The sequence below is a fragment of the Neopelma chrysocephalum genome, unplaced genomic scaffold, assembly GCF_003984885.1.
Source record: "Neopelma chrysocephalum unplaced genomic scaffold, ASM398488v2 Primary Assembly neopelma1_71, whole genome shotgun sequence".
In the NCBI taxonomy this organism is placed as follows: domain Eukaryota; kingdom Metazoa; phylum Chordata; class Aves; order Passeriformes; family Pipridae; genus Neopelma; species Neopelma chrysocephalum.
The window spans coordinates 1,683,769-1,704,884 of record NW_020897731.1 but is presented as its reverse complement, the minus strand read 5'-3'; the positions used below and the strand labels follow the sequence as shown (position 1 = coordinate 1,704,884).

Below are 21,116 nucleotides of genomic sequence, written 5' to 3'. Positions count from 1 at the left end.
GCAGGGCTGTCCAAGGGCTCCATATGGACTTTGAACATAATAAAGTACAGAAACCACTAGTTCAGTCATATGCTTTTTCCATCACATTTTTTTCCCTCATCATTTTGATATATCTCTTTGCTACGTCTTCAACCTTATCCTTTCACGGAGGACATCCCCTAGTTGTGGACATAGCAGAAGAGGACTGCAGGATAGTATTTCTGCATGTGACTCCCAAATCAGTTTTAAGAAGGTGCAGCTCCAGTACTGAACAACAGGTTTGGAAAGAAATGAGAGGTGTGGGGGGGGAAAAGGCAATGAGAAAGTGTTTTAACCTGCAGCCAAATAAATAGGTATAGCACTTTTAGCTGGAAAACAGGTAAATCAGGCAGAAGTTCAAGGCTTCTGACTAATAACAAAGATTATGCTGAAATATTGCAGGTACTGCATCTAACTTTATTGACATTGCAAATCAGTGAGATTGCCCATATGAGGAAAAAATAATAAATAAAATAATTAAAAAAAGGATACTGTACTTAAATCCGACTTCACACAATGTTTTAGTATAATCTGGCTCCAAGCAAACAGTTTCAAAACTAACTAGGAATCCAAAACAGGCGGTTACAATAGGAAAGTAACAAAGGACTGCCCTAAAGAATACCCTCGGTGTTAATTTCAGCCTCGTCCTGATATGTCGAAATGCGTGTGAAGCTGGCAGTAAAAAACACATTATTTTCAATTTGCCAAGAACGGCTGCAGTTTCACCGCGAAATGCTGAGTTGGCAACTTTTTTCTGCGGAAAGCGCTCCTGCTGGTAATTCAAATTCATGACCGGACAACAGCGGATCACAAATCACGAGGGGAAACGTCAGTTTGCAGGGTGCTATCGTCGATTATCTTGTGTAACAACGACACGGCTCAGACACTTGGTAGTGTCAAGAATGATGCTGTACCCTTATTCTGTGAGATGACATCAGCAGTGTTTATTTTATTTTATTTTATAGCGGCTCTGCATTTCCAAGTGAGCTGCTGAGCGCAGTCGCCCAGAGAAGGACAACCCCGGGGAGGGTAAAGGCAGGGCATGAACCACTTCTGCGGGAGCCCTTTGAGGGTTCACTGCACAGCCGCTACTTGAACTGCCTGAATTCACGGCAGGGCCTCGCTTCTGCTCAGAGGAAGCAGAAAGAGACTACGTTTTGTGTACGAAATGTACACAAAATGTATCGACACGTTTCCTTGAAGGGACGGACAGCTGGGACTGTCAGAGTTCCCGGTCTAGAGTCCGCTCTCAAGAAGGCTGTGACAGCGACAACGACCTTCCCCAAACAGTGCTACAAATGCAGTGACGACCCTCCGGCCTCACTCGCTGCCGGGAGCTCAGGGCTCCCCGTGTTTCCAGCCGCAGCGGGGTCTCTCCCCGCGCCCTTCACGGCGCTCGGCGCCTCGAAGCCACAGCCCGGGGAGAGCTACGTACCTGGAACCGCCGCCGTCCCCGCCTCGGGAACTGACGGGAGCAGCCTGCGACGCGCTCCGCCTCCTCCTCCCGCGGCGCGGCGGCGGCAGCGGCGGGGGATGGGGCCGGTGGGGACGGCCGCTGTGCGGGACCCCGGCGGGGCCGTGCTGCCCCGCGGCTTCTGGGCGGCCGTGCGCGTGTGGCTGGAGAAGCCGCAGGTGGCCAACAGACGGCTGTGCGGAGCCGCCGTGGAGGCAGAGGGGACGGTGCCGCTCGGGGAGGGCGGGAAGGCACCTCCATCCCTCGCCGCCGTGGGCGGTGGGCAGGAGGGGCGAGCGGGGGCCGCGGAGCTGGGCCGGCTGTGGAGGGAGGTGCGGGACCAGCTGTGTCTGCCACCGCCCCTCAGGCCCTGGGGCGGGCCGGGCGAGCTCCGAGCCCTGCTGAGGACGCTGCTGCCCCGGGGGCACCCGCCCGCCCCGGCGGCCCGGGAGCTGGTGGTCCAAGGTGAGCGGAGCCCGGCGCAGAGGGGGCGGGATGGTGGGTCAGGGACTGCGCCTGCCGCAGACCTGTCCCGTCAGAGACTGTCTGGCAGATGAGATAAATACCACTTTTTTTCCCCTTTATCTTCCATTTTTATCTTTTGTTGTTATGCTGGGAAGAGGCAGCAGTTTGAAACGCAAATTAACAGGGGTCGAACACCTGCAGGACTCTCGAGCTCCCGTCATGAGTAAGCTGCCCGCACACAAACGCTGCTTGTAGTGCAAACTTAATTAAAGGCTTGTAAGGACTGATGATAGTGTTGGAAAAAGAATCATAGAATCAACTGGGTTGGAAAAGACCTCCAAGATCATCAAGTCCAACCCTTGATCCAACCCTGCTGTGGTTACTAGACCATGGCAGTAAGTGCCACATCCAGTCTCATCTTAAAAACCTCTAGGGATGGCGAATCCACCACCTCCCTGGGCAGCCCATTCCAATGTCTGATTATTGTCTCTGTAAATAATTTCTTCCTAGTATCCAACCTAAACTTCCCCTGGCACAACTTAAGACCGTGCCCTCTTGTCCTACTGCTGGTTGCCTGGGAGAAGAGACCGAGGCCCACCTGGCTCCAACCTCCTTTCAGGCAGTTGTAGAGAGTGATGAGGTCTCCCCTGAGCCTCCTCCAGGCTAAACAACCCCAGCTCCCTCAGGCTCTCCCCATAGGACTTGTGCTCGAGTCCCTTCACCAGCCTCGATACTGAATAGAAAAGGCAGCTGGCCAAGTTTAAATGTTTGTATCAACTTTCTTATTGTTCACTGTTGCTTAAAAATGAAGCTGGACTTGTTTGTGTTTTTTTTCCCTTTGTTTTGTTCTGACACTGTATGACAGTACTATGCTGTGGTAAATCCTACTAATGTAAACAAAGTTTTAAAGGCTAGAGGTTGACATCTCCTTTAAGATAAATTTTGGAAAAACCTGTTGATATGGATTAAATTCTAGTAGTAATGTTTTGAAAAGAGTCAGAATTCCAGAAAAAATTAAATTTACCATTCAGAAGGACCTATAGTCATATATGGGTGACAGCTGATTTTGAATGTTCTTGTGGCCTGTTTCTTGCTGCCTTAAAAAAATAGGGAAATTTAAAAAAAGTCTATGTTGCAGTTTTAATTTTTCTTTTGATGCTAAGAGAAGGTGTTCCTGAGCTATGTCTAGAGAGCCTATCTGTAAGAATTTTTTTTTAATTAATATGTTTAAAATGAAAAATGTCAGGGATGGGATTGCTAAAGGTGGGACAAGACAGCAAGACTTAATGTTTCCTCTATTGCTAATTATTCTTTCTTGTTGCACTCAGAAAATTTTGGAGCCCATTGAAAATTGGTTGTGTAGCCAATATAGCATTTGTAGTTACCAGAATGTTTGTTTTAATAGTAATTGAAAAACCATTTGCAAAACTGAGAACTTAAGTTATTCATAGGAAATCGCCCTGCATAAACAATAGCTAAAAAGATTTTTGCAACTATTTTATAAAGCAATAGTGCATACACACTTAAGATGTATGGAATATAATGAATGCCTTTAGATTCCCTTTTTCAAAATCTCTAGTGTTTGGAATCCATCAGTAGTGTGGTTGCTGAACATCACTCAGTGTAGGAACATCATACATGCACCTTAACCTAAAAGCAGGTCTTCCCAGGCAGTCTGCCTTCAGAGTTATGAGTTACTATTTTAGGGATAGATAATGTGTTTCTTCACAGTGCTTAGTCTAGGAACTCAAATTGGGAAAGCTGCATGATGCCGAAAGGGAAACACGGCTATGCTTAATTATAATGATGCAATAGATCCTGTGTTTGCAAATGGCAAAATTGATAGATATTTTTAATATTATTGATTACTTTTTAATATTGCACCAATTGTTTATCTATTACTGGAGTGATATGTAAGTCTCTGTTTAATTAAAATTGCTTACCAGGATTTTGGACTTACTGTGGACTATGGGAAAGCAGCAGTTTTGTGCTAGAAAAGTTTCACTGGCTAGCTTTTACTTTATTAAAATAGTTGAGTTAAAATAAAATTAATACTCTTACTGGACAGCCTTAGGTATTTTGAAAATATCATGCAACAGAATGCTAAATTTTGAGAATTCGAACCATCCAGTTTTTGGATGTCAGGCACACTGAGAAATGGATTTATTCTTAGCATTGTGGTTTTTCCTGTGTTGTCCTAGATCTCACTAGTTTGCATTTAACATAGTAAGAAGACAAAAGTTCATCTTTGTGTGAGCCAGGATAGAATAATATACCACTGTTTGTATATCTTTTCAGATGTTTACAATGGAACTGTGACCTTTCTGCCTTTGGAGGAAAACAGTGAAGGAAAATGCCTGATTAAGAAGTGCAATATTTATCAAATTCAACTTAGACACATAAAAGATGAGGAATGGTAAGTGCTGGGACTGAGAGGGAAAGCAAACAGTGAGTTATTGCAAGAGTTACACAATGGCTTAGTATTGGTACATAAGCAATTTGGTTTATATAATTTCCTGCTTGATTGGTAAATTACAGTAGTGTTGTGATCTGAGTGCACAGTGTTCTGTTAAAAAGAAGCATCTACAATACCCAAAGTATCACAAAGCTGTTTCAACTTTCAATGTATACATTGACTGTAGCTGTGTGTGGTCTGGAAAAAAATATGCCTATTCTGATCACGAGGAACTATGCCTGTGAAAAAGGTCAGGTTCTGGGGGTGTTAGTAGGGCTGAGGTCGAATTGGAATTGCTGTGAACCCACTGAGCTTCAGTCACTGAAAGGTGACATTGCAGCTTGGTCCTGAGCATCTGAGGATGTAGGTCTAATGAAACCTGAATAAAGTTAGAGAAGATGAAATAATGGATTGTGCCAATGGATGTATTTTTTTTCTAAATTTTCCTTTTTCTCATGAATTTCATAAACTGACTTTTGCTACTTAGTGTTTGGCTATCTTGTTAAATCTGGTTGGTCATCATATGCGAGTCCTCGTTCATTGTGTTAAATGCAGCATGGACTCTCATGTACAGTGTTTGAATTGACAGCTAACGAGCTAACAAAATTCAGGGGAGACAACCCATTATTCAGTAACTTCATTGTTTTATTTTCCTTTTGGTTTTGTAAATTGTGTATTTCCTTATTCTCCTGTCTAGTTTTATATCTCTGTTTGATTTGCCGATTTCTCCACTTAATAATTTTTTTCTCCCTCTTTGAGGTAGCTGAAATAATGAAATATACTGTATTTATTCAAAATTGTTTATTTGTTTGTTTGAAGGTCTGTGTCTGTTGTAGCTCCATTTCCAGAGGATTGGTTTTCAGATGGAATTGCATACCCCAAGCTAGCATGGCTCGGAAATGAACTTTTGTCCAAACTGGCTAAATGGTCTGTGGAGCAGAAGCCCAGTGAGTTTAAAAGTACACTCTCCCTCATTTCTGTAGCAAAGTACAGCAAAGTGTATCAAGACCTCAAAGAAAAATACAAAGAAATGGTAAAGGTAAATTTAGCACTACATACAGTAATAATATCTTTTCATAACTTTTTTCATTGTTTGTGTAGTGAAGCTGCTTCTGTCACTAAATCTTTTTTTTTTTTTAATAAAAGAAACAATTGAATTGAAATGTATGTTCTTTGGTTTCATGTTTCGGGGTGGGTTTTTTTGGTGCATATGGAGAAAAAAATTCAGTATTTGGAAGAACTTGAAAAGCAAGATTTAGAGACAAATTCACAACATATATTTGGAGGACAGACATTTCTGAGAATGTATCTCTTGTTTTAAAAAGTAAGCAGTAGGTCAGTGGAATAAATACTAAATCATCCACATTAGAAGGCACGAATAAAGCACTTGCTTCTCCAAAGCCTGAAAGACTCTGTAAACAGCATTGGTTAGCAAGTAGGTTAAGTTTCCTATTCCTCTTCTGAAATTTGTATGCTATCTTAGTATGTGTTATATATGTGTTTTGTAAAACACATTGTGAAAATGTTGGAAGGTTTTGCTGTTGATATTTCTGTACTAACAGAAAGAAATACTGAGAGTAGAATTGGTCTTTTAGGTAAGTCAGTGGTTCAGGCTTTAGATCTGCAGTAGAATTAGTTTAGAGTTGAGCATTTTAGTCTTTGTTTCAATTCCTTGTTTAGAAAATAATACTTGGGGATAATACTTGAGCTTTCTGACTTCCTACTTCAGATTTTGATTCTTTGTGTTCTGTTGTGCCAGGATAATTCTATGTCTGTTACCTTCTGAAAAGAAATCTATAAATGTTCATGTTAACAATGTTGCACAGGAAAAATATAAGCATTTTTCTCCTGAGAGAGTTAAGCAGAACATACACGATCTATTACAGAACAGATGCAGCAGTTTACTCGTGACCTGCACATATGGAGCCATAATGTTCTTGGAAACTTTATTGTTGGATGAGAACATTCTTTACACCATCATCCTTTCGTGTGACTCACAAAATCAAACAGTCTTTATTTATGTTCTTTGTGTATATTTTTAATGAGGTTAAAATACGAAATTCGTGAGGTGCAGAAACCTATTGAAGTGGATGAGTGCATGAGTATCCAGATTGCTGTAACTGAGCCCTTTTTTTAGTTATTTCAGATGATGCAGAAAATAAATTTTCTCCATTTTTTTCTCTATTTTTTTTCCTGAAGGTGTGGCCTGAAGTGACAGATCCTGAGAAATTTGTTTATGAAGATGTTGGCATTGCCACTTACTTGCTGGTAGGGAATTGCTTTGCCTAATAATGTTCTATAAGGTTCTATTTCCTAATAATAGAACCTCTCTAAAGAAAATCAGGTTAGAAGGAAACAAGAACTTCTATGTAAAGATATGGTAAAGATTTGCAGTCTTCTGTTGCAGAAAATTGATGATCTACACAGACAAGATGTATTTATTTCTAAGTGATAAAGCGAAAAACACGGATGTGGAAATGGTTAGTTGGACCAACTGGAGATCAGGAGTGATTGTTTTCTATGTTTTTCTATCACTTGTTAATTTTATGCTAAAGGTTTTTCACTGCTATACCTTTCCCTGATAAAATTTCAACTCAAATCTCATCTTCAAATGTAATAAGGCCAACTGTAGATGCTGGGAATGCTTGGTGCAGTTTTCTAAGACACCTACATAGATTCTGTGAAAATTCTGCTACCTGCAGTCACTAGAAACTTCAATTTTATAAAAAGCATCAAAATGGGTCACTATATAGGCACGTAAATATTTTTTACTGCCATCCAGAGTGTGATAAGAGCATGTCTACTTTGAACTCTACCTCTGGAATCTATTTAAATCCGTATTTATAAGTAAGTTAGATCATTTACAGAACTTCCTGAAGGCTAATTAATTTTGATAATTGACTGTTTAACCCCTTAGAGCCTTAGACACTGGCTTGTGGAAAGAACTATGTAATAGATTCATCTTTACCATTTTTACCACTGTGTTAATGTTAGATATTGTAAATTAGGAATTTAATTGTAACCACAAGAAAATTCTGTAGTGATACCATTTTTATGCACGTGAATGTTGGTTTACAGTGATAACGTATGTTATTTGATGTAGCAGTGGTTTTTAAAAAGTTATTAAATTCATCCAACCTACAGTTTATATAAATGAAAATTTAAACTATGATATTAATAACTTAACCTCCTTACTAAATGTTCAGGTATCTATATGATGTTATAGAATAACTCATTATTTAGAAGTACATTAAACAAGTAATTGAGAGTAGTTGGTTGAAAGTAGGTCCAGTGTCAAGTCGTTATGGATTTATGGTGTTTACATGTGACCTCATTTTACTCTGCAATCACCTGTGTCTAGGGCCATGACCAAAGCAGTAGCTGTTCAGTTTGTATTGGGAAAAACTCTGGAGGAATTGGAGGATAGGTACGATCTACGTAGGAGATGATTAGGGCTTTCTGGGATACTGCCTAAAGTACCAAAGTGCAATGATTGGTAAATTTAAAAACATAAACATAGCCTGATAATCTCGTGGATTATCTTCGTCTTCTTTCCCTCTAGCAAAACTGATATGTTCACAAGAGACAATGTTACAAATATTAATTTTCATAGTTAAATATACTTGGAGATTTTTGTTAATCATAGTGAATAATGAGAGAGCAGAGCTGATGAATGTGTGCTCTGTAACTTCTCATTGAAGGAAAAAGTTTGACAGTGATAGAGATTAATCCGTGTTCTGCAGAGAAATATCCAATTGTTAATTATGAATTACATACCTATGTAAAAGTAACTACTAATGTATGGAGCAGGGACTAGAATTTGGGTGAAAGCTTTGGGGTCCCTTTAGCTGATGCAGAATTTGGGGCAGCTGACTTGCTCGGTAACACTGTTGCTTTGTTCAGTAGAACAGGAGGTTACATTTGCCAATATATCACCGACTGATTACAAAGAACATTTTGGTTATTTTCAGCTCTGCCAGCACAAATACAGTGGATATAAACACCTCCGGGGTGTTAGTTGCAGAGACATTGTTGAAGTTTACTTGATAATTCCCTTGCTTTCCACTGTTCTTCTCTTGCACCCATTGTTTTAGCAACTTTACATTTATGCTCATTCTAGCCCAGAGTTGTATAGCCCTGATTAATTTCAACTTCTTGTGACTGAGGAGGGAGTGGAGGATGTGCTTAGCACTTAGAAACTGATATTTTGCAATATAATTCTTGCCCCTCTCCATAAACAGTTTCAATGTTTTTCAGTTCTGGTTGTTTTTTTTCTCTAAAGGTATTTTATCTGTGAGTACAGGGAATATTTTCTGTCACATCTGCATTCCCAGCTTTCTCCTTTAATTTCCAATAACCTTTTGCTTCTTTTTTCAGGGAAACTTGAGAGCAGAAATCTAAAATATTTTCTTTTCTTGCCTTAGATTCTTTGGGAAGAAGAAAGAAAGGAAAAAGGGTTGACTAAGAAACAGTCATTTGTAGATCTTGGATGTGGAAATGGTCTGCTAGTTCACATTCTAAACAATGAAGGGGTAAATAGAATGCTTTTTAAAATAATGATTAAAAACTAGAGATAGTCAATATTCTTATTATGCTTTCCTTTTATCTGGTGTGCAAATAGCCAAAATAAAATCTATTTATCTCACTAAAATAGGATTTTGTCACTCCAGTTACCAAGAGAAAATCCTAGGAGAGCTTTAGAAACCTTTCATTTATTATCTGTTTTTATTAGTACATTTCGTGTCAGTTCAAGGCTGCTTTTTCTGAGGTAAGAAACTAAGGGGGGAAGTTAAAAATAATGGTCTAATTTAGTTATGCTCTAGAAAAAAGCAAAGAGTAATGTGGAATCTTGACATGGGGATTCTCTCTCACAGCATGGTGTTCATGAACTTATTTTTAAATTGAATTCTACTTGCAGTGTTCTGAAAACGTTTTCCTATATCTTTAAAAACAATCCTGACGTCTGTTAATTGAAAATGCCTAACAACATACTGTGCTTTTGGGAATGAAAACATGGTAATAACCATAGTTTCTTGATGTGTAGTTTCTGACACAACAACAAAAATAGGTCAGTGAGACTAAACAAAACCGAGTGAAGTTGGGTCTCTCTGTTTCAGAGAATTGCATTTTCCACTTTGTAAAGGAAATTAATCAATATTACTAGATCAATAAATTTCATTGGCGGGAAAAATTGGCCCAGGTTCTCCTAACACAAGCTTTCTATTCTTGTGTGGCCAGAAAAATTGTGTCCATTGCAAGATGCTATTTTCCCTGTAGATGTTTCTTTTCATTCCTCATTAGTTCATCACTGCTGGAGTGCTGACAAACACTGACTGTCAAAAAAATCATGTATGAGAGTTTTATGAGACTTTTTTAGTAATTGATTTTGGTTAGTTCTGCACAAGGTTCTTGAAGTTCAAATACTTACACATTCTTCATTTCTTACTTTAGTTTCCAGTCTATTTCCTCTTCAATTCACACAGGAAAAAATGCGTTTGGACTTCGATAGTTGAAAGGTGGTCCTCCACTAAGGGCTACTTAGAGTAGCACTATTCTCTGAGCCCTGTGGGAGTTACAGTAGTACTCACCTTATAAAAGGTTTTGATATTTTAAAAACAAACAAAAAATGATACCTCTGCTTCTACATTTGTAGAGATCCAGATTTTCAGGAGCAGTCTCAGTAGGTGTGCTCTGGTAAAATTTTTTAACCAGATATATTCTTAAGGTTTCCAAGTAATTCCCTTTATATTTCGAGGGAAAGAAGGGATTAAAAGTATTCAGCTTCTGCCTGAAATGGCAAAGTGGCGTTTCATTAAATTTTATCATGAATGAAATAATCACTGTTAATATGTACATTTAGTGAACCTGTTTGACAATTTCTGCTAAAAGTAGTACTTAAAATGACACTTTTTGTCGTTTAAATATTTCAGCATTCAGGTAGAGGAATTGATGTGAGGAGAAGAAAAATATGGGACATGTATGGACCAGAAACTCATTTAGAGGTATTATGCAAATGTATGTCAGTCTTACTGTTTTGTAAATTTATTCTTTTGTTCATTGCTTCAGGTTGTATTGATGCAAATCTAATGAAGCATATTGTGTTACAGGCAGTTGTCTAAAGTGACCCAGTGGTTTGGTATGATGCCATCCATATACAGAGGGGCTGTGAAGTAAGTTGTAAAGGGAATTATGAGAGCAATACGGTGTCGTACCCTTACATATTTGCAACTTGCTTATTTTTCAGCCAGAAAGACTAACATGATTTCTTACTGCATATACAGACATGCACGCTATGGAACAAGCTTTGATTTTACTGGAAGATCAATATTAAGCAGCTTTATTTGCACCACTGTAGCTCATAAAAGATAATAATATCGAAAATTATGAGTGTCTTTATCTTGAAAGTGATGACGTTCCAGTGCTATGTGCTGTTTTGGTGACAAAATTGTTGTCGAACCTCAAAGGAGCCAATATAAAAGCCTTCAAAAATGAACAGGAAAATAAGTCTGAAAGAGGGATTATATTTCAAGTTCCATATTAGCATTTTTATAAGAACAGGAGCAATTTGAACACAGGAACATTCACTTTGACTCCAGGCATTCTTAGTCTGACACTCATTAAAGTGTGGTGCCAATGAACAGTTTCCCTTTGGAGGTGAGGTGTTCCTGACTGTTTTGTTCTCTAGACTCTAAAATTTCTCACTGTGTTCTCTCAAAAATTGTCAGCTTCCAATACAATAAAATAATTCCCCACCTGCAGTTATTCTCTAATAGTTTTGTTTAAAGTTAAATTTGATATAACTTTGGACGCTAACAACTTACACTAAATCACCAAAAGAGCAGCAGTTTACACAGATGGGAGGTGAAGCTTTCACAGTGCACAGTGTTGTGTTGCCTTCTCTTTGCCACCCCACCATTTTGGGTACAGATTGCCAAAACTGCCATGTTCTTTTGCTACAGTCTGCAAACAGATCTTACTGAAATGCCTCAAGAAACAATCCAAAACATCAAGCTGTGGAGCTCCTTCGTATCTATTGTACTACATTAAGTCACATCTGACAATGCCAAACAGGGTCTTCTCTTTTCCTGTGTGTTACATGTTCCTTTTCTTGCCCAGACAGAAGCAAAGAAACTGTAAAAATATAAAAAAATGCATATGAGGAAAGTGCAAGTTTGTGCTGGAAGGAGTTATACAATGAGCAGGAAGGGTTAAATGATTTTGCAAGGCTTCTGTAGCCGTAGGAGCCGCAGAAGGAGAAAGCACCTGCTCACAGCTGGTTGTTACCTTGAAGCGTATTTTGTTTTGATCTTTACTTGAAGCATGAGTTGCAGGATGGATATTGCCATCTGGGACATTTAGTACAGAACTAGCAATATAAAGGAGTGTAACAGGTGTCACTCTGTATTGCCAAACTGCTGTCAGATGTGGTGAATACAAATTTGATTATGGGTGACTGTCAAAATGTAGAGTATGGCACTGATAATTCATGCTGTGCCTAAACCGAGTGATCAAAACTGAAATATAAAGTATGAGTAATGAGTAATGAGTATTAACATCTAGTAACCTGCCAGAGAGAAATTTGTTACATTCATTATCTAGAAATGTATATACATAACTAAAAATGGTCAGAGATGTAGTTTTTAAAGTCAACAATAATCACCATATTGATCCTTAAGGAGGAATTGAAATGTAACCAGAGATAGCCTGAAATTTCTGAAATTCCTTAATAAGAGGTTTGGGTTTGTTTTTTGTTTGGTTTTGTTTTTAAAATTCCTATGCAGGTACTACTTTAAACATACATCTGAATTTTAAGCTTGTAAAGCATACATTTTCTATATAAAAAAAGAGTATAAGCATAATTTTCAGAACTTTTCCTGAAAGTCTGTGGAAATTCAAATCTAAAACTTTTTTCAAATCTGCCCAAAAATTCTTTTAAGATTCCTACATGTTTTCAGGATAGAGTGTGTACTTCCATGGTATTAATAACTTTAAGTACTTTCTTTGCCGAAGTGAGTTCATGGTGAGAAAACATGTTTGTGAGGCACAAACATTAAAGGCACTCTAGAACTTTTGAAATTTAACCTGTATTAAGAATTCATCCTATTCACTTTATTTTGGGAGGTTCATTTGTTTGTTATTGTTTGTGGATTTTTTGTTTTTTGTTTGGGTTTTTTTTAAGAATGTCAGGATAGGATACTCTTGAGTTTATTCTGTGGGTCAGTATTGTGACGGGAGGACTTCTTTGCTGTTTTCTCAATTCATATATATCGATTTCCATTAGGCAAAATACTATTCCAAAGGTCACCAAAGAAGCATTCTTTTTGTAACCTATTTTTTCCTAATTTTGCTCCTGGTTTAACATGTATCATAAGGTGGTTTTGACACAACTTGGAAGGGAGTGGAATGGCAACATAGACAAGAGGAGAAAGTGTTAGGCTGGATTAGGTTTATTGTACGTGAAAGCATGTGAAGAGTGTTGTTCTGTGTGTTAGGATTTGATTTGGGAAGCATCTGTGAAAGAGAAGATAACAGTGCAGCTGTGTTCTGATTAATTGCTGTGTGAGTCCTAGGAACTGTAAAACATAGCAAATTAAGTGACTTCCTGAAAAATTGAGTCCAGACATACATGTAACAGAAGGAGATTGGCAAGAAATCGTAATCCAACGTATGATATTTGTTTATAGATATTTAGGGTGCCACATATCTTAATCATAGTTGTTATTCCACTCCTTTTCTGACCAATGTTTTGTGGGTATTTGTTGCTAAATTACTTCTGTGTAGCTATAAAAAATTACTATCTAGCAAAAATTCGTATTGAGGAAAACCTTGTTGGTGTCTGTGATTCTCATTCACCTTGTATTTGTCAGCTAATATTTTATATTGTTGCGTAGTGCTTTACTAACAAATAAAATGCTTTAAAGAAACCTGTAATAGAATTCACTTAATGTGTTGTTTTGTGTTTTAGGAATCTACAATCATGCCGGGTGACAGCCATCTCTTTCCAGACACTGACTGGCTCATAGGAAACCATTCAGATGAATTAACACCATGGATACCCGTAATTGCAGCTAGGTATTTGTGGAGGAAGGGGAGTGAGAGGGAAGGAATTTAAAAAACCCAAACAAGCAAAAGAAAACAAACAACCCCCTCATAATTACCTATGTGGGCTTGATAAAAACTGTCACTTTTGCTGCCACACCTGTTATCCTTGCAAGACTCACTTCTTTTGATGACAATTTATTATTTTTACAACGTGTTTCTCTTCCTATGGAGAAGCAATAGAATTCAGTGCAGCATTTTGTTTTTGAAGTTCAGAAACTTCATATATGTGAATCTCTTGTTGGTTTTTCTTGGTTTTGTGGTTTTTTTTCTGTAAATAAGAGCTTATGGTTCTGCCTTCCCTTGAACTGTTCCTCTCTTTACAACCAGCAGCAGTAGTTTACTGTCTAGAAATTTAGTTCTGCAAACTAGGTTGGCACAGTAATTTGCTACAGCAAATACGTTATGAAATAGTATTTTTGATTAAACTAATAGATCTACTGAAAGATGAAGTTATAAGTATTATTGCATGAAGCTCTGTCACTTAATAAAAATTTTCATTACTGCTTTTATCTGATAGTTTATTTGTTAAATTTTTGTGTTTTCTGAAATAACATCAGCAGGTTTTTTGTCCTCCTTGTAGGTCTTCCTATTCATGTTGCTACTTTGTGCTGCCGTGTTGTTTCTTTGATTTCCATGGAAAATACAGCCGAAGGCAAAGCAAGAAAACTCAGTACAGAGAATATCTAGATTTTGTTGCCCAAGTGGGATTTGTATGCGGCTTTCACGTAGAAGAAGATTGCCTTAGAATTCCGTCAACAAAAAGGGTAATTTTGGACTGTGTAGAGCTTTGCCTTTTGTTTTTCCTTTTTTTTTAAATCTACTGGCTGTTTGAAGCATGTGGATGTTTGTTCATTGTTATTGTACGATCAGACTATAGTCAGCTGCATTACTTGATACAGTATGCTCTGAAGAGAGACTGAAACTGAAAATGCTCCCTGTTTTCTTGGGTATTCTGCTCTTAATGTCATAGGCACAAACCTAAAAACAGGAAGGAATGGAAGGTTTCATGATTTTTTCTTATGCCACTATATGGATGGAAAACTTAAAAAACCTGCCTGTCTTGTTTATTTGTACTTAATTTGTACTTAATTTTGCAGTTTTTCATATCCAGTGAAATTCAAAGTGAAATGTTCTCAGATAGGAAGAGGTGTCCAGCTTTAACTTTGTAAATAATCTGAGGGTCAGGAAAATTACTTTTGCTCTGTGATTGTATAGCATGATTGATTTTGATTTGTTTCCTGTATTTTTTTCTGTGGCATTAGTATTCAAAAACTAGAATTAAGAGTGCCTCAGATGTTAATGAGTATTGGGTTTGTATTGGTATCTCCTGTAGGCAGTGAGAAACCTGCAGAAACATGAGGAGGTTCAGGGACTGTGTGTAAGTTTGGGACTGTGTGTAAATAGTGATTTACCTTTTTCTACTAAAATAGGTAAGCCTGATTGGAAAAAATAGGACCTATCCACCTACAGAATCTGCTCTGATTGACAAGCAGATAACACAGTTTATTAACAGTCGTCGGACCTGTGCTGGGATCACGTGTGACAGAAGAGTTGGATTTAATCATAAGGACCACTGTGATGGTGTGTGTGAAGAAGCAGGCTCAGAACTTCCTGCAGATGAGACTGAGACAGCTGGTACCACTTGGATGCCTGGATTTCAACCCAGAGAAAAAGTGGAACAAATCAGAAACTGTGCTTCCCTCCCTCGGGAGTTTGTAGATGAAGTGGTTCTCAATGTAGCAAACTTGCTGTTAAATGCAACCCCCCAAAAATCATGTTCAAATATGCAGGGTGGAAATATGAATTCCTGGAATCAAGGAGGTGAGGTTGTCTTTCCTTTACACTATCTTTTGCTGGTGGAACATGTCTTTTGCAATAAATTCATATGTTTGTAAATTCAGTAAGTGAAATAGATTTTAGGAAATACCAAAAACAGTACAGTAGCAATCAAAGGTGCTTTTTTCTGCTATGTTTTATTGCACATAGAAGAATATTTGGAAACTGGTTCGAGGCTTTTATTCTGGTTTACAATTAAATAGTATTAGAGAATCCATTTTTATTGAAACACACCAAACTAAACCCCAGAACTCTTCCCCATTTTCCAAAACAAAACACTACATCTGTCTGGGGAGAATATTAAGTTTTTGAATATTCACATGATAATTAGCTGTAATTCTGTAAGAATTATGTAAGAAGTGCTTTGAAGTGCCATTTGGTTACAATGATTAGGAATTCTTAGTTTAGTCTTACAAACAAAAAGAATAGAAGTTGCTGGTAATTTTATGAGCATTCAGTTAGTTCATACTATTATCATCTTCCATTTTCCTCTTTTTATTATTTCCTTTCTGTAGTTTGTCATGATCAGAAGATCCTTTGAGTTATTCTCTCATTTAACTACATGCCTATAGACAGTGCTTATTGTGATGAGGACTACATGCTACTGTAAAAAAAGGAGGGCAAATTAAAAGTGTCTTACTGTGGATATTCTGTCTTGAGTCCTGTAGAATGAAAGCTGCTATTTTACAGACAACATACATGTAAAATATATATCAGACCTGATATTGCAAGAACGAAGTTGCTACAGTACTGGTAGAGAATTCTTACATCATTACTCTATATATAAGTTAAACTTTCCTAAGGTTTTATATATGTGAAGTTTTAATGTCTACACCATTTTTATTGCAGAAAGCCTTTCTTTGAAAGAAGTGGCAGAACACTTAAATAAAGAGACATTAAAAAGGCTAAAGAGTGAATATGGAGGCCTGCAGACACTGCTCAAGAACAATCATCAAGTATTTGAAGGTAAAGAAGTTTTGGGTTTTGTTTTGTTTTTCTGTAATCATTTATTTTACTTCCTCTTTATGCAGCTAAACTTAATTGAAAAATTACTATGGTGGTGGCTTTTTAACTGCTTTTTTTACCTCTGTGGAAAACCGAATATTCTTTATGGGCCCATTGCTCCAAGATACCATTAGTAAACCTGTTTTGAGTGAGATTGGTAAGACATCTATCAACAAAATCTAGAGTGACTGTATCTGAAAAGACAGCCCTTTTGTTCAAGTGGCTAATTGGATGCTATTCTTTGACTTGGAGCATTTTTATTTTTCCTATGAAATATTGATGATTTTGGGGCTGTCATATACACAGCATGTTCACTGAAGCATTTAACTGAGACAGACTGGCCTTACTAAGCCCTACAGTGTAAATGGTGACATGAAATAAAACTAGCCTCCATGAGAACCTGTAACTGTGAGCTTGATGTGTTCGTGTAGCCTATGGTAGCATGGCAGAAAGAACTCAGTAGCAAGTCTCTGGTTGGCTGGGTTTGTTCATAGCAGGTTTTTTTCGTTTTTTTGGTTTTTTTCCCCCTGCTGTAATATGATGGTGGTGTGTTTTGTGCAGTTGTTTTGTTGTTTGGGTTTTTTTGTCAGTGTGAAGTTTTGCAGGAGTAAAGGTGTAGCTTTGCTTTCAAGGTTTTTGTCAGTATTAAAGCTGCTTCAAATTTCAAAGTGCATTAAGTCCCAACAGTTCTACCTCAGCTGTAAAATGTTGATCAACTAATCCACGGCAAGAAATCTTGAATATGCAATCTAGGTGCTGCCAGTGGCTAACTTTACTAGGTTTAGTATCCACTAAGGAGTTCTGTACACTTGGCAATTATAAAATGTGAATCCATACTGAAATACTTTTGAATTACCATCTGTTTAAAAGAGTTGGTCACACTGTGTTCATTATGTGTTTGACTTTGATTCCTATCATAAGGAATAGGTGAAATAGATTTACAACCTGTTACATGGAATAAGCATTTAAATTTGCATGGATGCTTTTTGCACATTATCTCTGAAGAGAGACTGGGATTAAGGCCAGATCTTTCTCAGTAATTTACATCCCGTGGATACTCCCCAGGGCTTCAGTAGAGACCATTTGATTCTTTCCCTCAGGTGCATGTCACCATAGCGAGAGGCTTTTGTCAGCAGCTGGTCTGGAAGGATATTGCTCATGCCCAAGAGGACAAAGAAGAACATGGCTACAGCTCTTTTGTCATCTTTACTGAATTGTTTTTCTTTTGAAACATGAAAGACAGATGCACACACACACACAGGCACATACACAGACACACAAAAAAGGGACTTATGAGGAATTGATCTGTGGCGGTTTCTTTTGATCAGACATCTTGTCCAATACAGGATTGGTTTTCTAGAGAAAAATTATGCCACACTTGATCATATATAGCACTATATCTGCTCATTTTTCTTCATCTGTTGAGAGAGGTTTTAAAGCTTGTCTGCTTCTTGATTGGCTTTGCGCGAGTTCACATCTGTCTGTGTATCACAGGGAAACCTGGAGGGATGAATTCATCCAGGCCTGAATGTGTGATACTCAGCTTTCACTGACTGGACTTGTTACCTTTTGAATAGCAATTATCAGAATGCAGAATGACATTGGTTAACTGTTCCAAGCTACAAGGGTGTGATAGAGAAGGTGTGATTGAAGCAGAATATGAAAATAGAGCATAGCAACTTAGAAGTGGCAGATTCTTCCCTCCTCATTTTTGCTGTTGTTTTTCATCCATTCTTACTTCCTCCTTTCATCTGTTTTTTGTTCCTGCCTTCCTAATAAACACTTGAAGAAAGGTACCAAGATCAGTGTCTACAGAGCCATAGTGCTGTCTACTCTTTTATATGGTTCCGAAACATGGGTCATCTACCGCCACCACCTGCGTCTCCTAGAACGCTTCCATCAACGCTGCCTCCGTACAATCCTGAACATCCACTGGTCAGATTATGTGACCAATACATCTGTTCTTGAACAGGCAGCAATTACGAGTATTGAGGCCATGCTACTGAGAACGCAACTGCGCTGGGCAGGGCACGTCTCCAGGATGAAGGACCACCGCCTCCCTAAGATCCTGCTCTATGGTGAACTTGCCTCCGGCTGCCGCAAGAGAGGAGCTCCGAAGAAAAGATACAAGGACTCCCTGAAGCAACAACTCAGCCTTGGGCATATTGATCACCATAACTGGTCTACTCTGGCCTCTAACCGGGAGGCCTGGAGACAGTCCATTTATAACGCCGCTGATACTTTTGAGAAAGCACGCAGGATCACTCTTGAGGAGAAAAGACAACGCAGAAAGAATCGAGCCTTGCAGAATATACCATCTAAGGAGTCTTTCTGCTGTGTCTTTTGCAACCGGACTTGCCTTTCCCGTATTGGCCTTTTTAGCCACCAACGCGCTTGCAAGAATAGTGGGTAGAGCCCTTCCCAAATCTTCGTTCGCGAAGCCTAGCCATGATGATGACTTCCTCCTTTCATCTGTTTTTTGTTCCTGCCTTCCTAACGTACTTTTATTCCCTTTTATTTACACATTTAAGGACTTGACAGAGGTTCCCATGTGTGTGTATGTGTGTGTGTGTGCAGTTTATGGTCCTAACACAGCAAATGATTTTTAAAAAAACCCCAAAGTGCTGAATCTTTATTAACCAATGATAATGTGATATTGATTCCTTTGAAGGATTAGACTTGTCTTCTCTTTGGTGCAGCGTGTTTTTGAGTCAATGAACTGTGTAGTGAAATTAGTAGAAGACTTGCTGGTAGTCACATTTTTAATGTAGAGTCGTAAAGTTCTGAACACCAGAGGAATTACAGTTCTTGAAGTTGAAACTTTGTCAGGGCTTGTAATCTGAATTCAGAGGATTTTAGTCTAAATGATTCTGCTATATTTAAAACGAACAAGCAAACTTTTACAAAGACAATACAAAGGTGCCTCGAACTATTCAGCATCACAGTAAAACATCTCTCAGGTAAAACCATCAGTTGTTCCTTATGCTGTGTCTATATTGTCTTGGTTTGTTGTGCACTTTTCTGTTTCTGTACAAATGGCTCATTTGGTTTTGCCTACCTATAGGCAAATTTTTAGAATATGTGTGTATTTTATTCACAGAATGTCACTGCAGTATTTTCCAGTTTAATTCCCGTGGCTGTCTATTAACAGCTGCATTTTTGTTTGTTTTTAAATCTTAGTTCTGAATGGGAGAGTTCACATTCGTGACTGGAGAAAAGAGAAACCACCAAGTAAAATTAAACCTGAAGTGAAGCGTCGCCTTTCAGCTGAAGCATTTAAAACACGTCTCTGTTGGTTTTTCATTCATCATCCTGATGGTTGTTCTTTGCCTTCTGAATCTTGCCCATATGCTCATGGAACTGAGGAGCTAAGGCAGTCTCAGATAATTAAAAAGAAAAAACATATACAGTAATAAAATGTTGCCACTTACATTCAAGCTTGTGTACACCACTGAATATAGGATTGACTTTGGGACTGCGTAGTGCATGAAGATCTGTACAATATAGAGGGGTTTTCCACATGCCTATGCATTTTATTTTGCAGTTGGTTTACAAGTTCTCCCATATTTCTAAATCTTTATTTTTTTATGGAAAAGGTATAGTAAAGAATGTCTCTACGTTTGGATTTGTCATGGCTTGTCTAGCACGCACTTGTATAAGGATAAAATTTAAAAGCTTAATTTCCTAGGACACTCTTTATGATCCTCAGTCAGATCAAAAGCACATGATGCAGCGTTTTCAAACCCTGAAAATTAGCTAGTTTGTTCCACGTTTTTAAGGAGTGTTAAGGAAACTTTTCTCTCTGACTATCCAGAACCCACTCTGGCAGTCACACCCACATCACCTGAGCTGGGACCAAAGCCACCTTGCCTCCCGACACACCCCACACTCCCACAATCAAACCAGGTTTCCTCACTGGCTCTGCCTCAGGTTTCCCAGAGCAGAGTCTCAGACCTCGCAATCCTTAAAATAGTTTAATCTTGGTGCAGTAACAAAATAATTGCTCAAGCTGGTGCCTCCAGGGAGGGACCCAGAACAAAGGAAACCCAGGGCTTTTATAACCTCACAGTCTGAGCTATGAAAGTCTCGGGGTCATCGACTCCTGCCGTGTCTCTGAGTGTCTGGTCCCCTGGCTGGTGCCACAGCTCCCCGTGCCCTTCGTCATGCCAAGGGTTGGCAGTTCACGGCCTTTTGCCTTGGAGCTCCTGCCACCCAGAGGTCAACCTGCAGCCTGAACTGCAGCTGCAAAGGGAGCTACCTGCACTGAGTGTATTCCTTAACAGGAGGATTTAGAGTTTCTTATGACTCAGAGTGGCCCTTGGGAGTCAGAAATTAGGGAGATTTCACTCTTTCCTGACTTACCAGCTTCCTTTCCATGTTACTGTGCAGTAATACCATATAGTACACTTGCTTTCTTGGTCAGACCCTAGTCCTTTCCTTGCTTTTTATATTGATTCAGAGTGCTTGTTGGTTTGAAGAACAACTTTCTGGGAAATTATTGTGGAAGACTTCAGATGTAGGTGTAGGTTTTTAGGGCTTTGTAGGCCACACTGTCATAGATTCATAGAACGCTTTGTGTAAGAAGGAACCTTTAAGACCATCTAGTTCCAACCCCCCCTGCTATGGGCAGGAACGTCTTCCACTAGACCAAATTGCTCAAAACCCCATCCAACCTGGCCTTTTGCTCTCTTTTTAAAAGTAAGGACTAACAGTAGAAAATGTATTTAATAATATTGGAATGGTGAGGTTTCTGTTTATCAGGAATGTCTTGGCACCCTGAGC

The 21,116-nt window shown here is 38.7% G+C and overlaps 2 protein-coding genes across 2 annotated transcripts in view; one reads left to right on the top strand and one right to left on the bottom strand.

Moving 5' to 3' along the window:
* ACOX3 (acyl-CoA oxidase 3, pristanoyl) overlaps positions 1-1,554 on the bottom strand; it is a 34,805-nt gene extending 33,251 nt beyond the window's left edge. The window contains exon 1 of the mRNA XM_027686506.1: positions 1,454-1,554. The gene's annotated coding sequence lies outside the window, so the exon portion shown is untranslated. The remainder of the gene's footprint in view (positions 1-1,453) is intronic.
* TRMT44 (tRNA methyltransferase 44 homolog) lies at positions 1,069-19,964 on the top strand. Its single transcript, XM_027686505.1, has 11 exons — positions 1,069-1,936; positions 4,235-4,352; positions 5,211-5,430; positions 6,591-6,659; positions 8,816-8,923; positions 10,322-10,393; positions 13,357-13,463; positions 14,074-14,257; positions 14,924-15,314; positions 16,179-16,295; positions 19,515-19,964. Exons 1-11 carry the CDS (start codon positions 1,198-1,200, stop codon positions 19,745-19,747), a joined length of 2,358 nt encoding a protein of 785 aa, XP_027542306.1. The 5' UTR covers positions 1,069-1,197; the 3' UTR covers positions 19,748-19,964.
* The last annotated feature ends 1,152 nt before the right edge of the window (positions 19,965-21,116 follow it).

Bases quoted from the DNA above. Each gene is read 5' to 3' on its own strand.
- TRMT44 (XM_027686505.1), top strand. From the start codon at position 1,198: ATGTATCGACACGTTTCCTTGAAGGGACGGACAGCTGGGACTGTCAGA. The intron at 5,431-6,590 runs GTAAATTTAGCA...TTTTTCCTGAAG, and splicing joins AATACAAAGAAATGGTAAAG to GTGTGGCCTGAAGTGACAGA. The intron at 16,296-19,514 runs GTAAAGAAGTTT...TTTAAATCTTAG, and splicing joins CAATCATCAAGTATTTGAAG to TTCTGAATGGGAGAGTTCAC.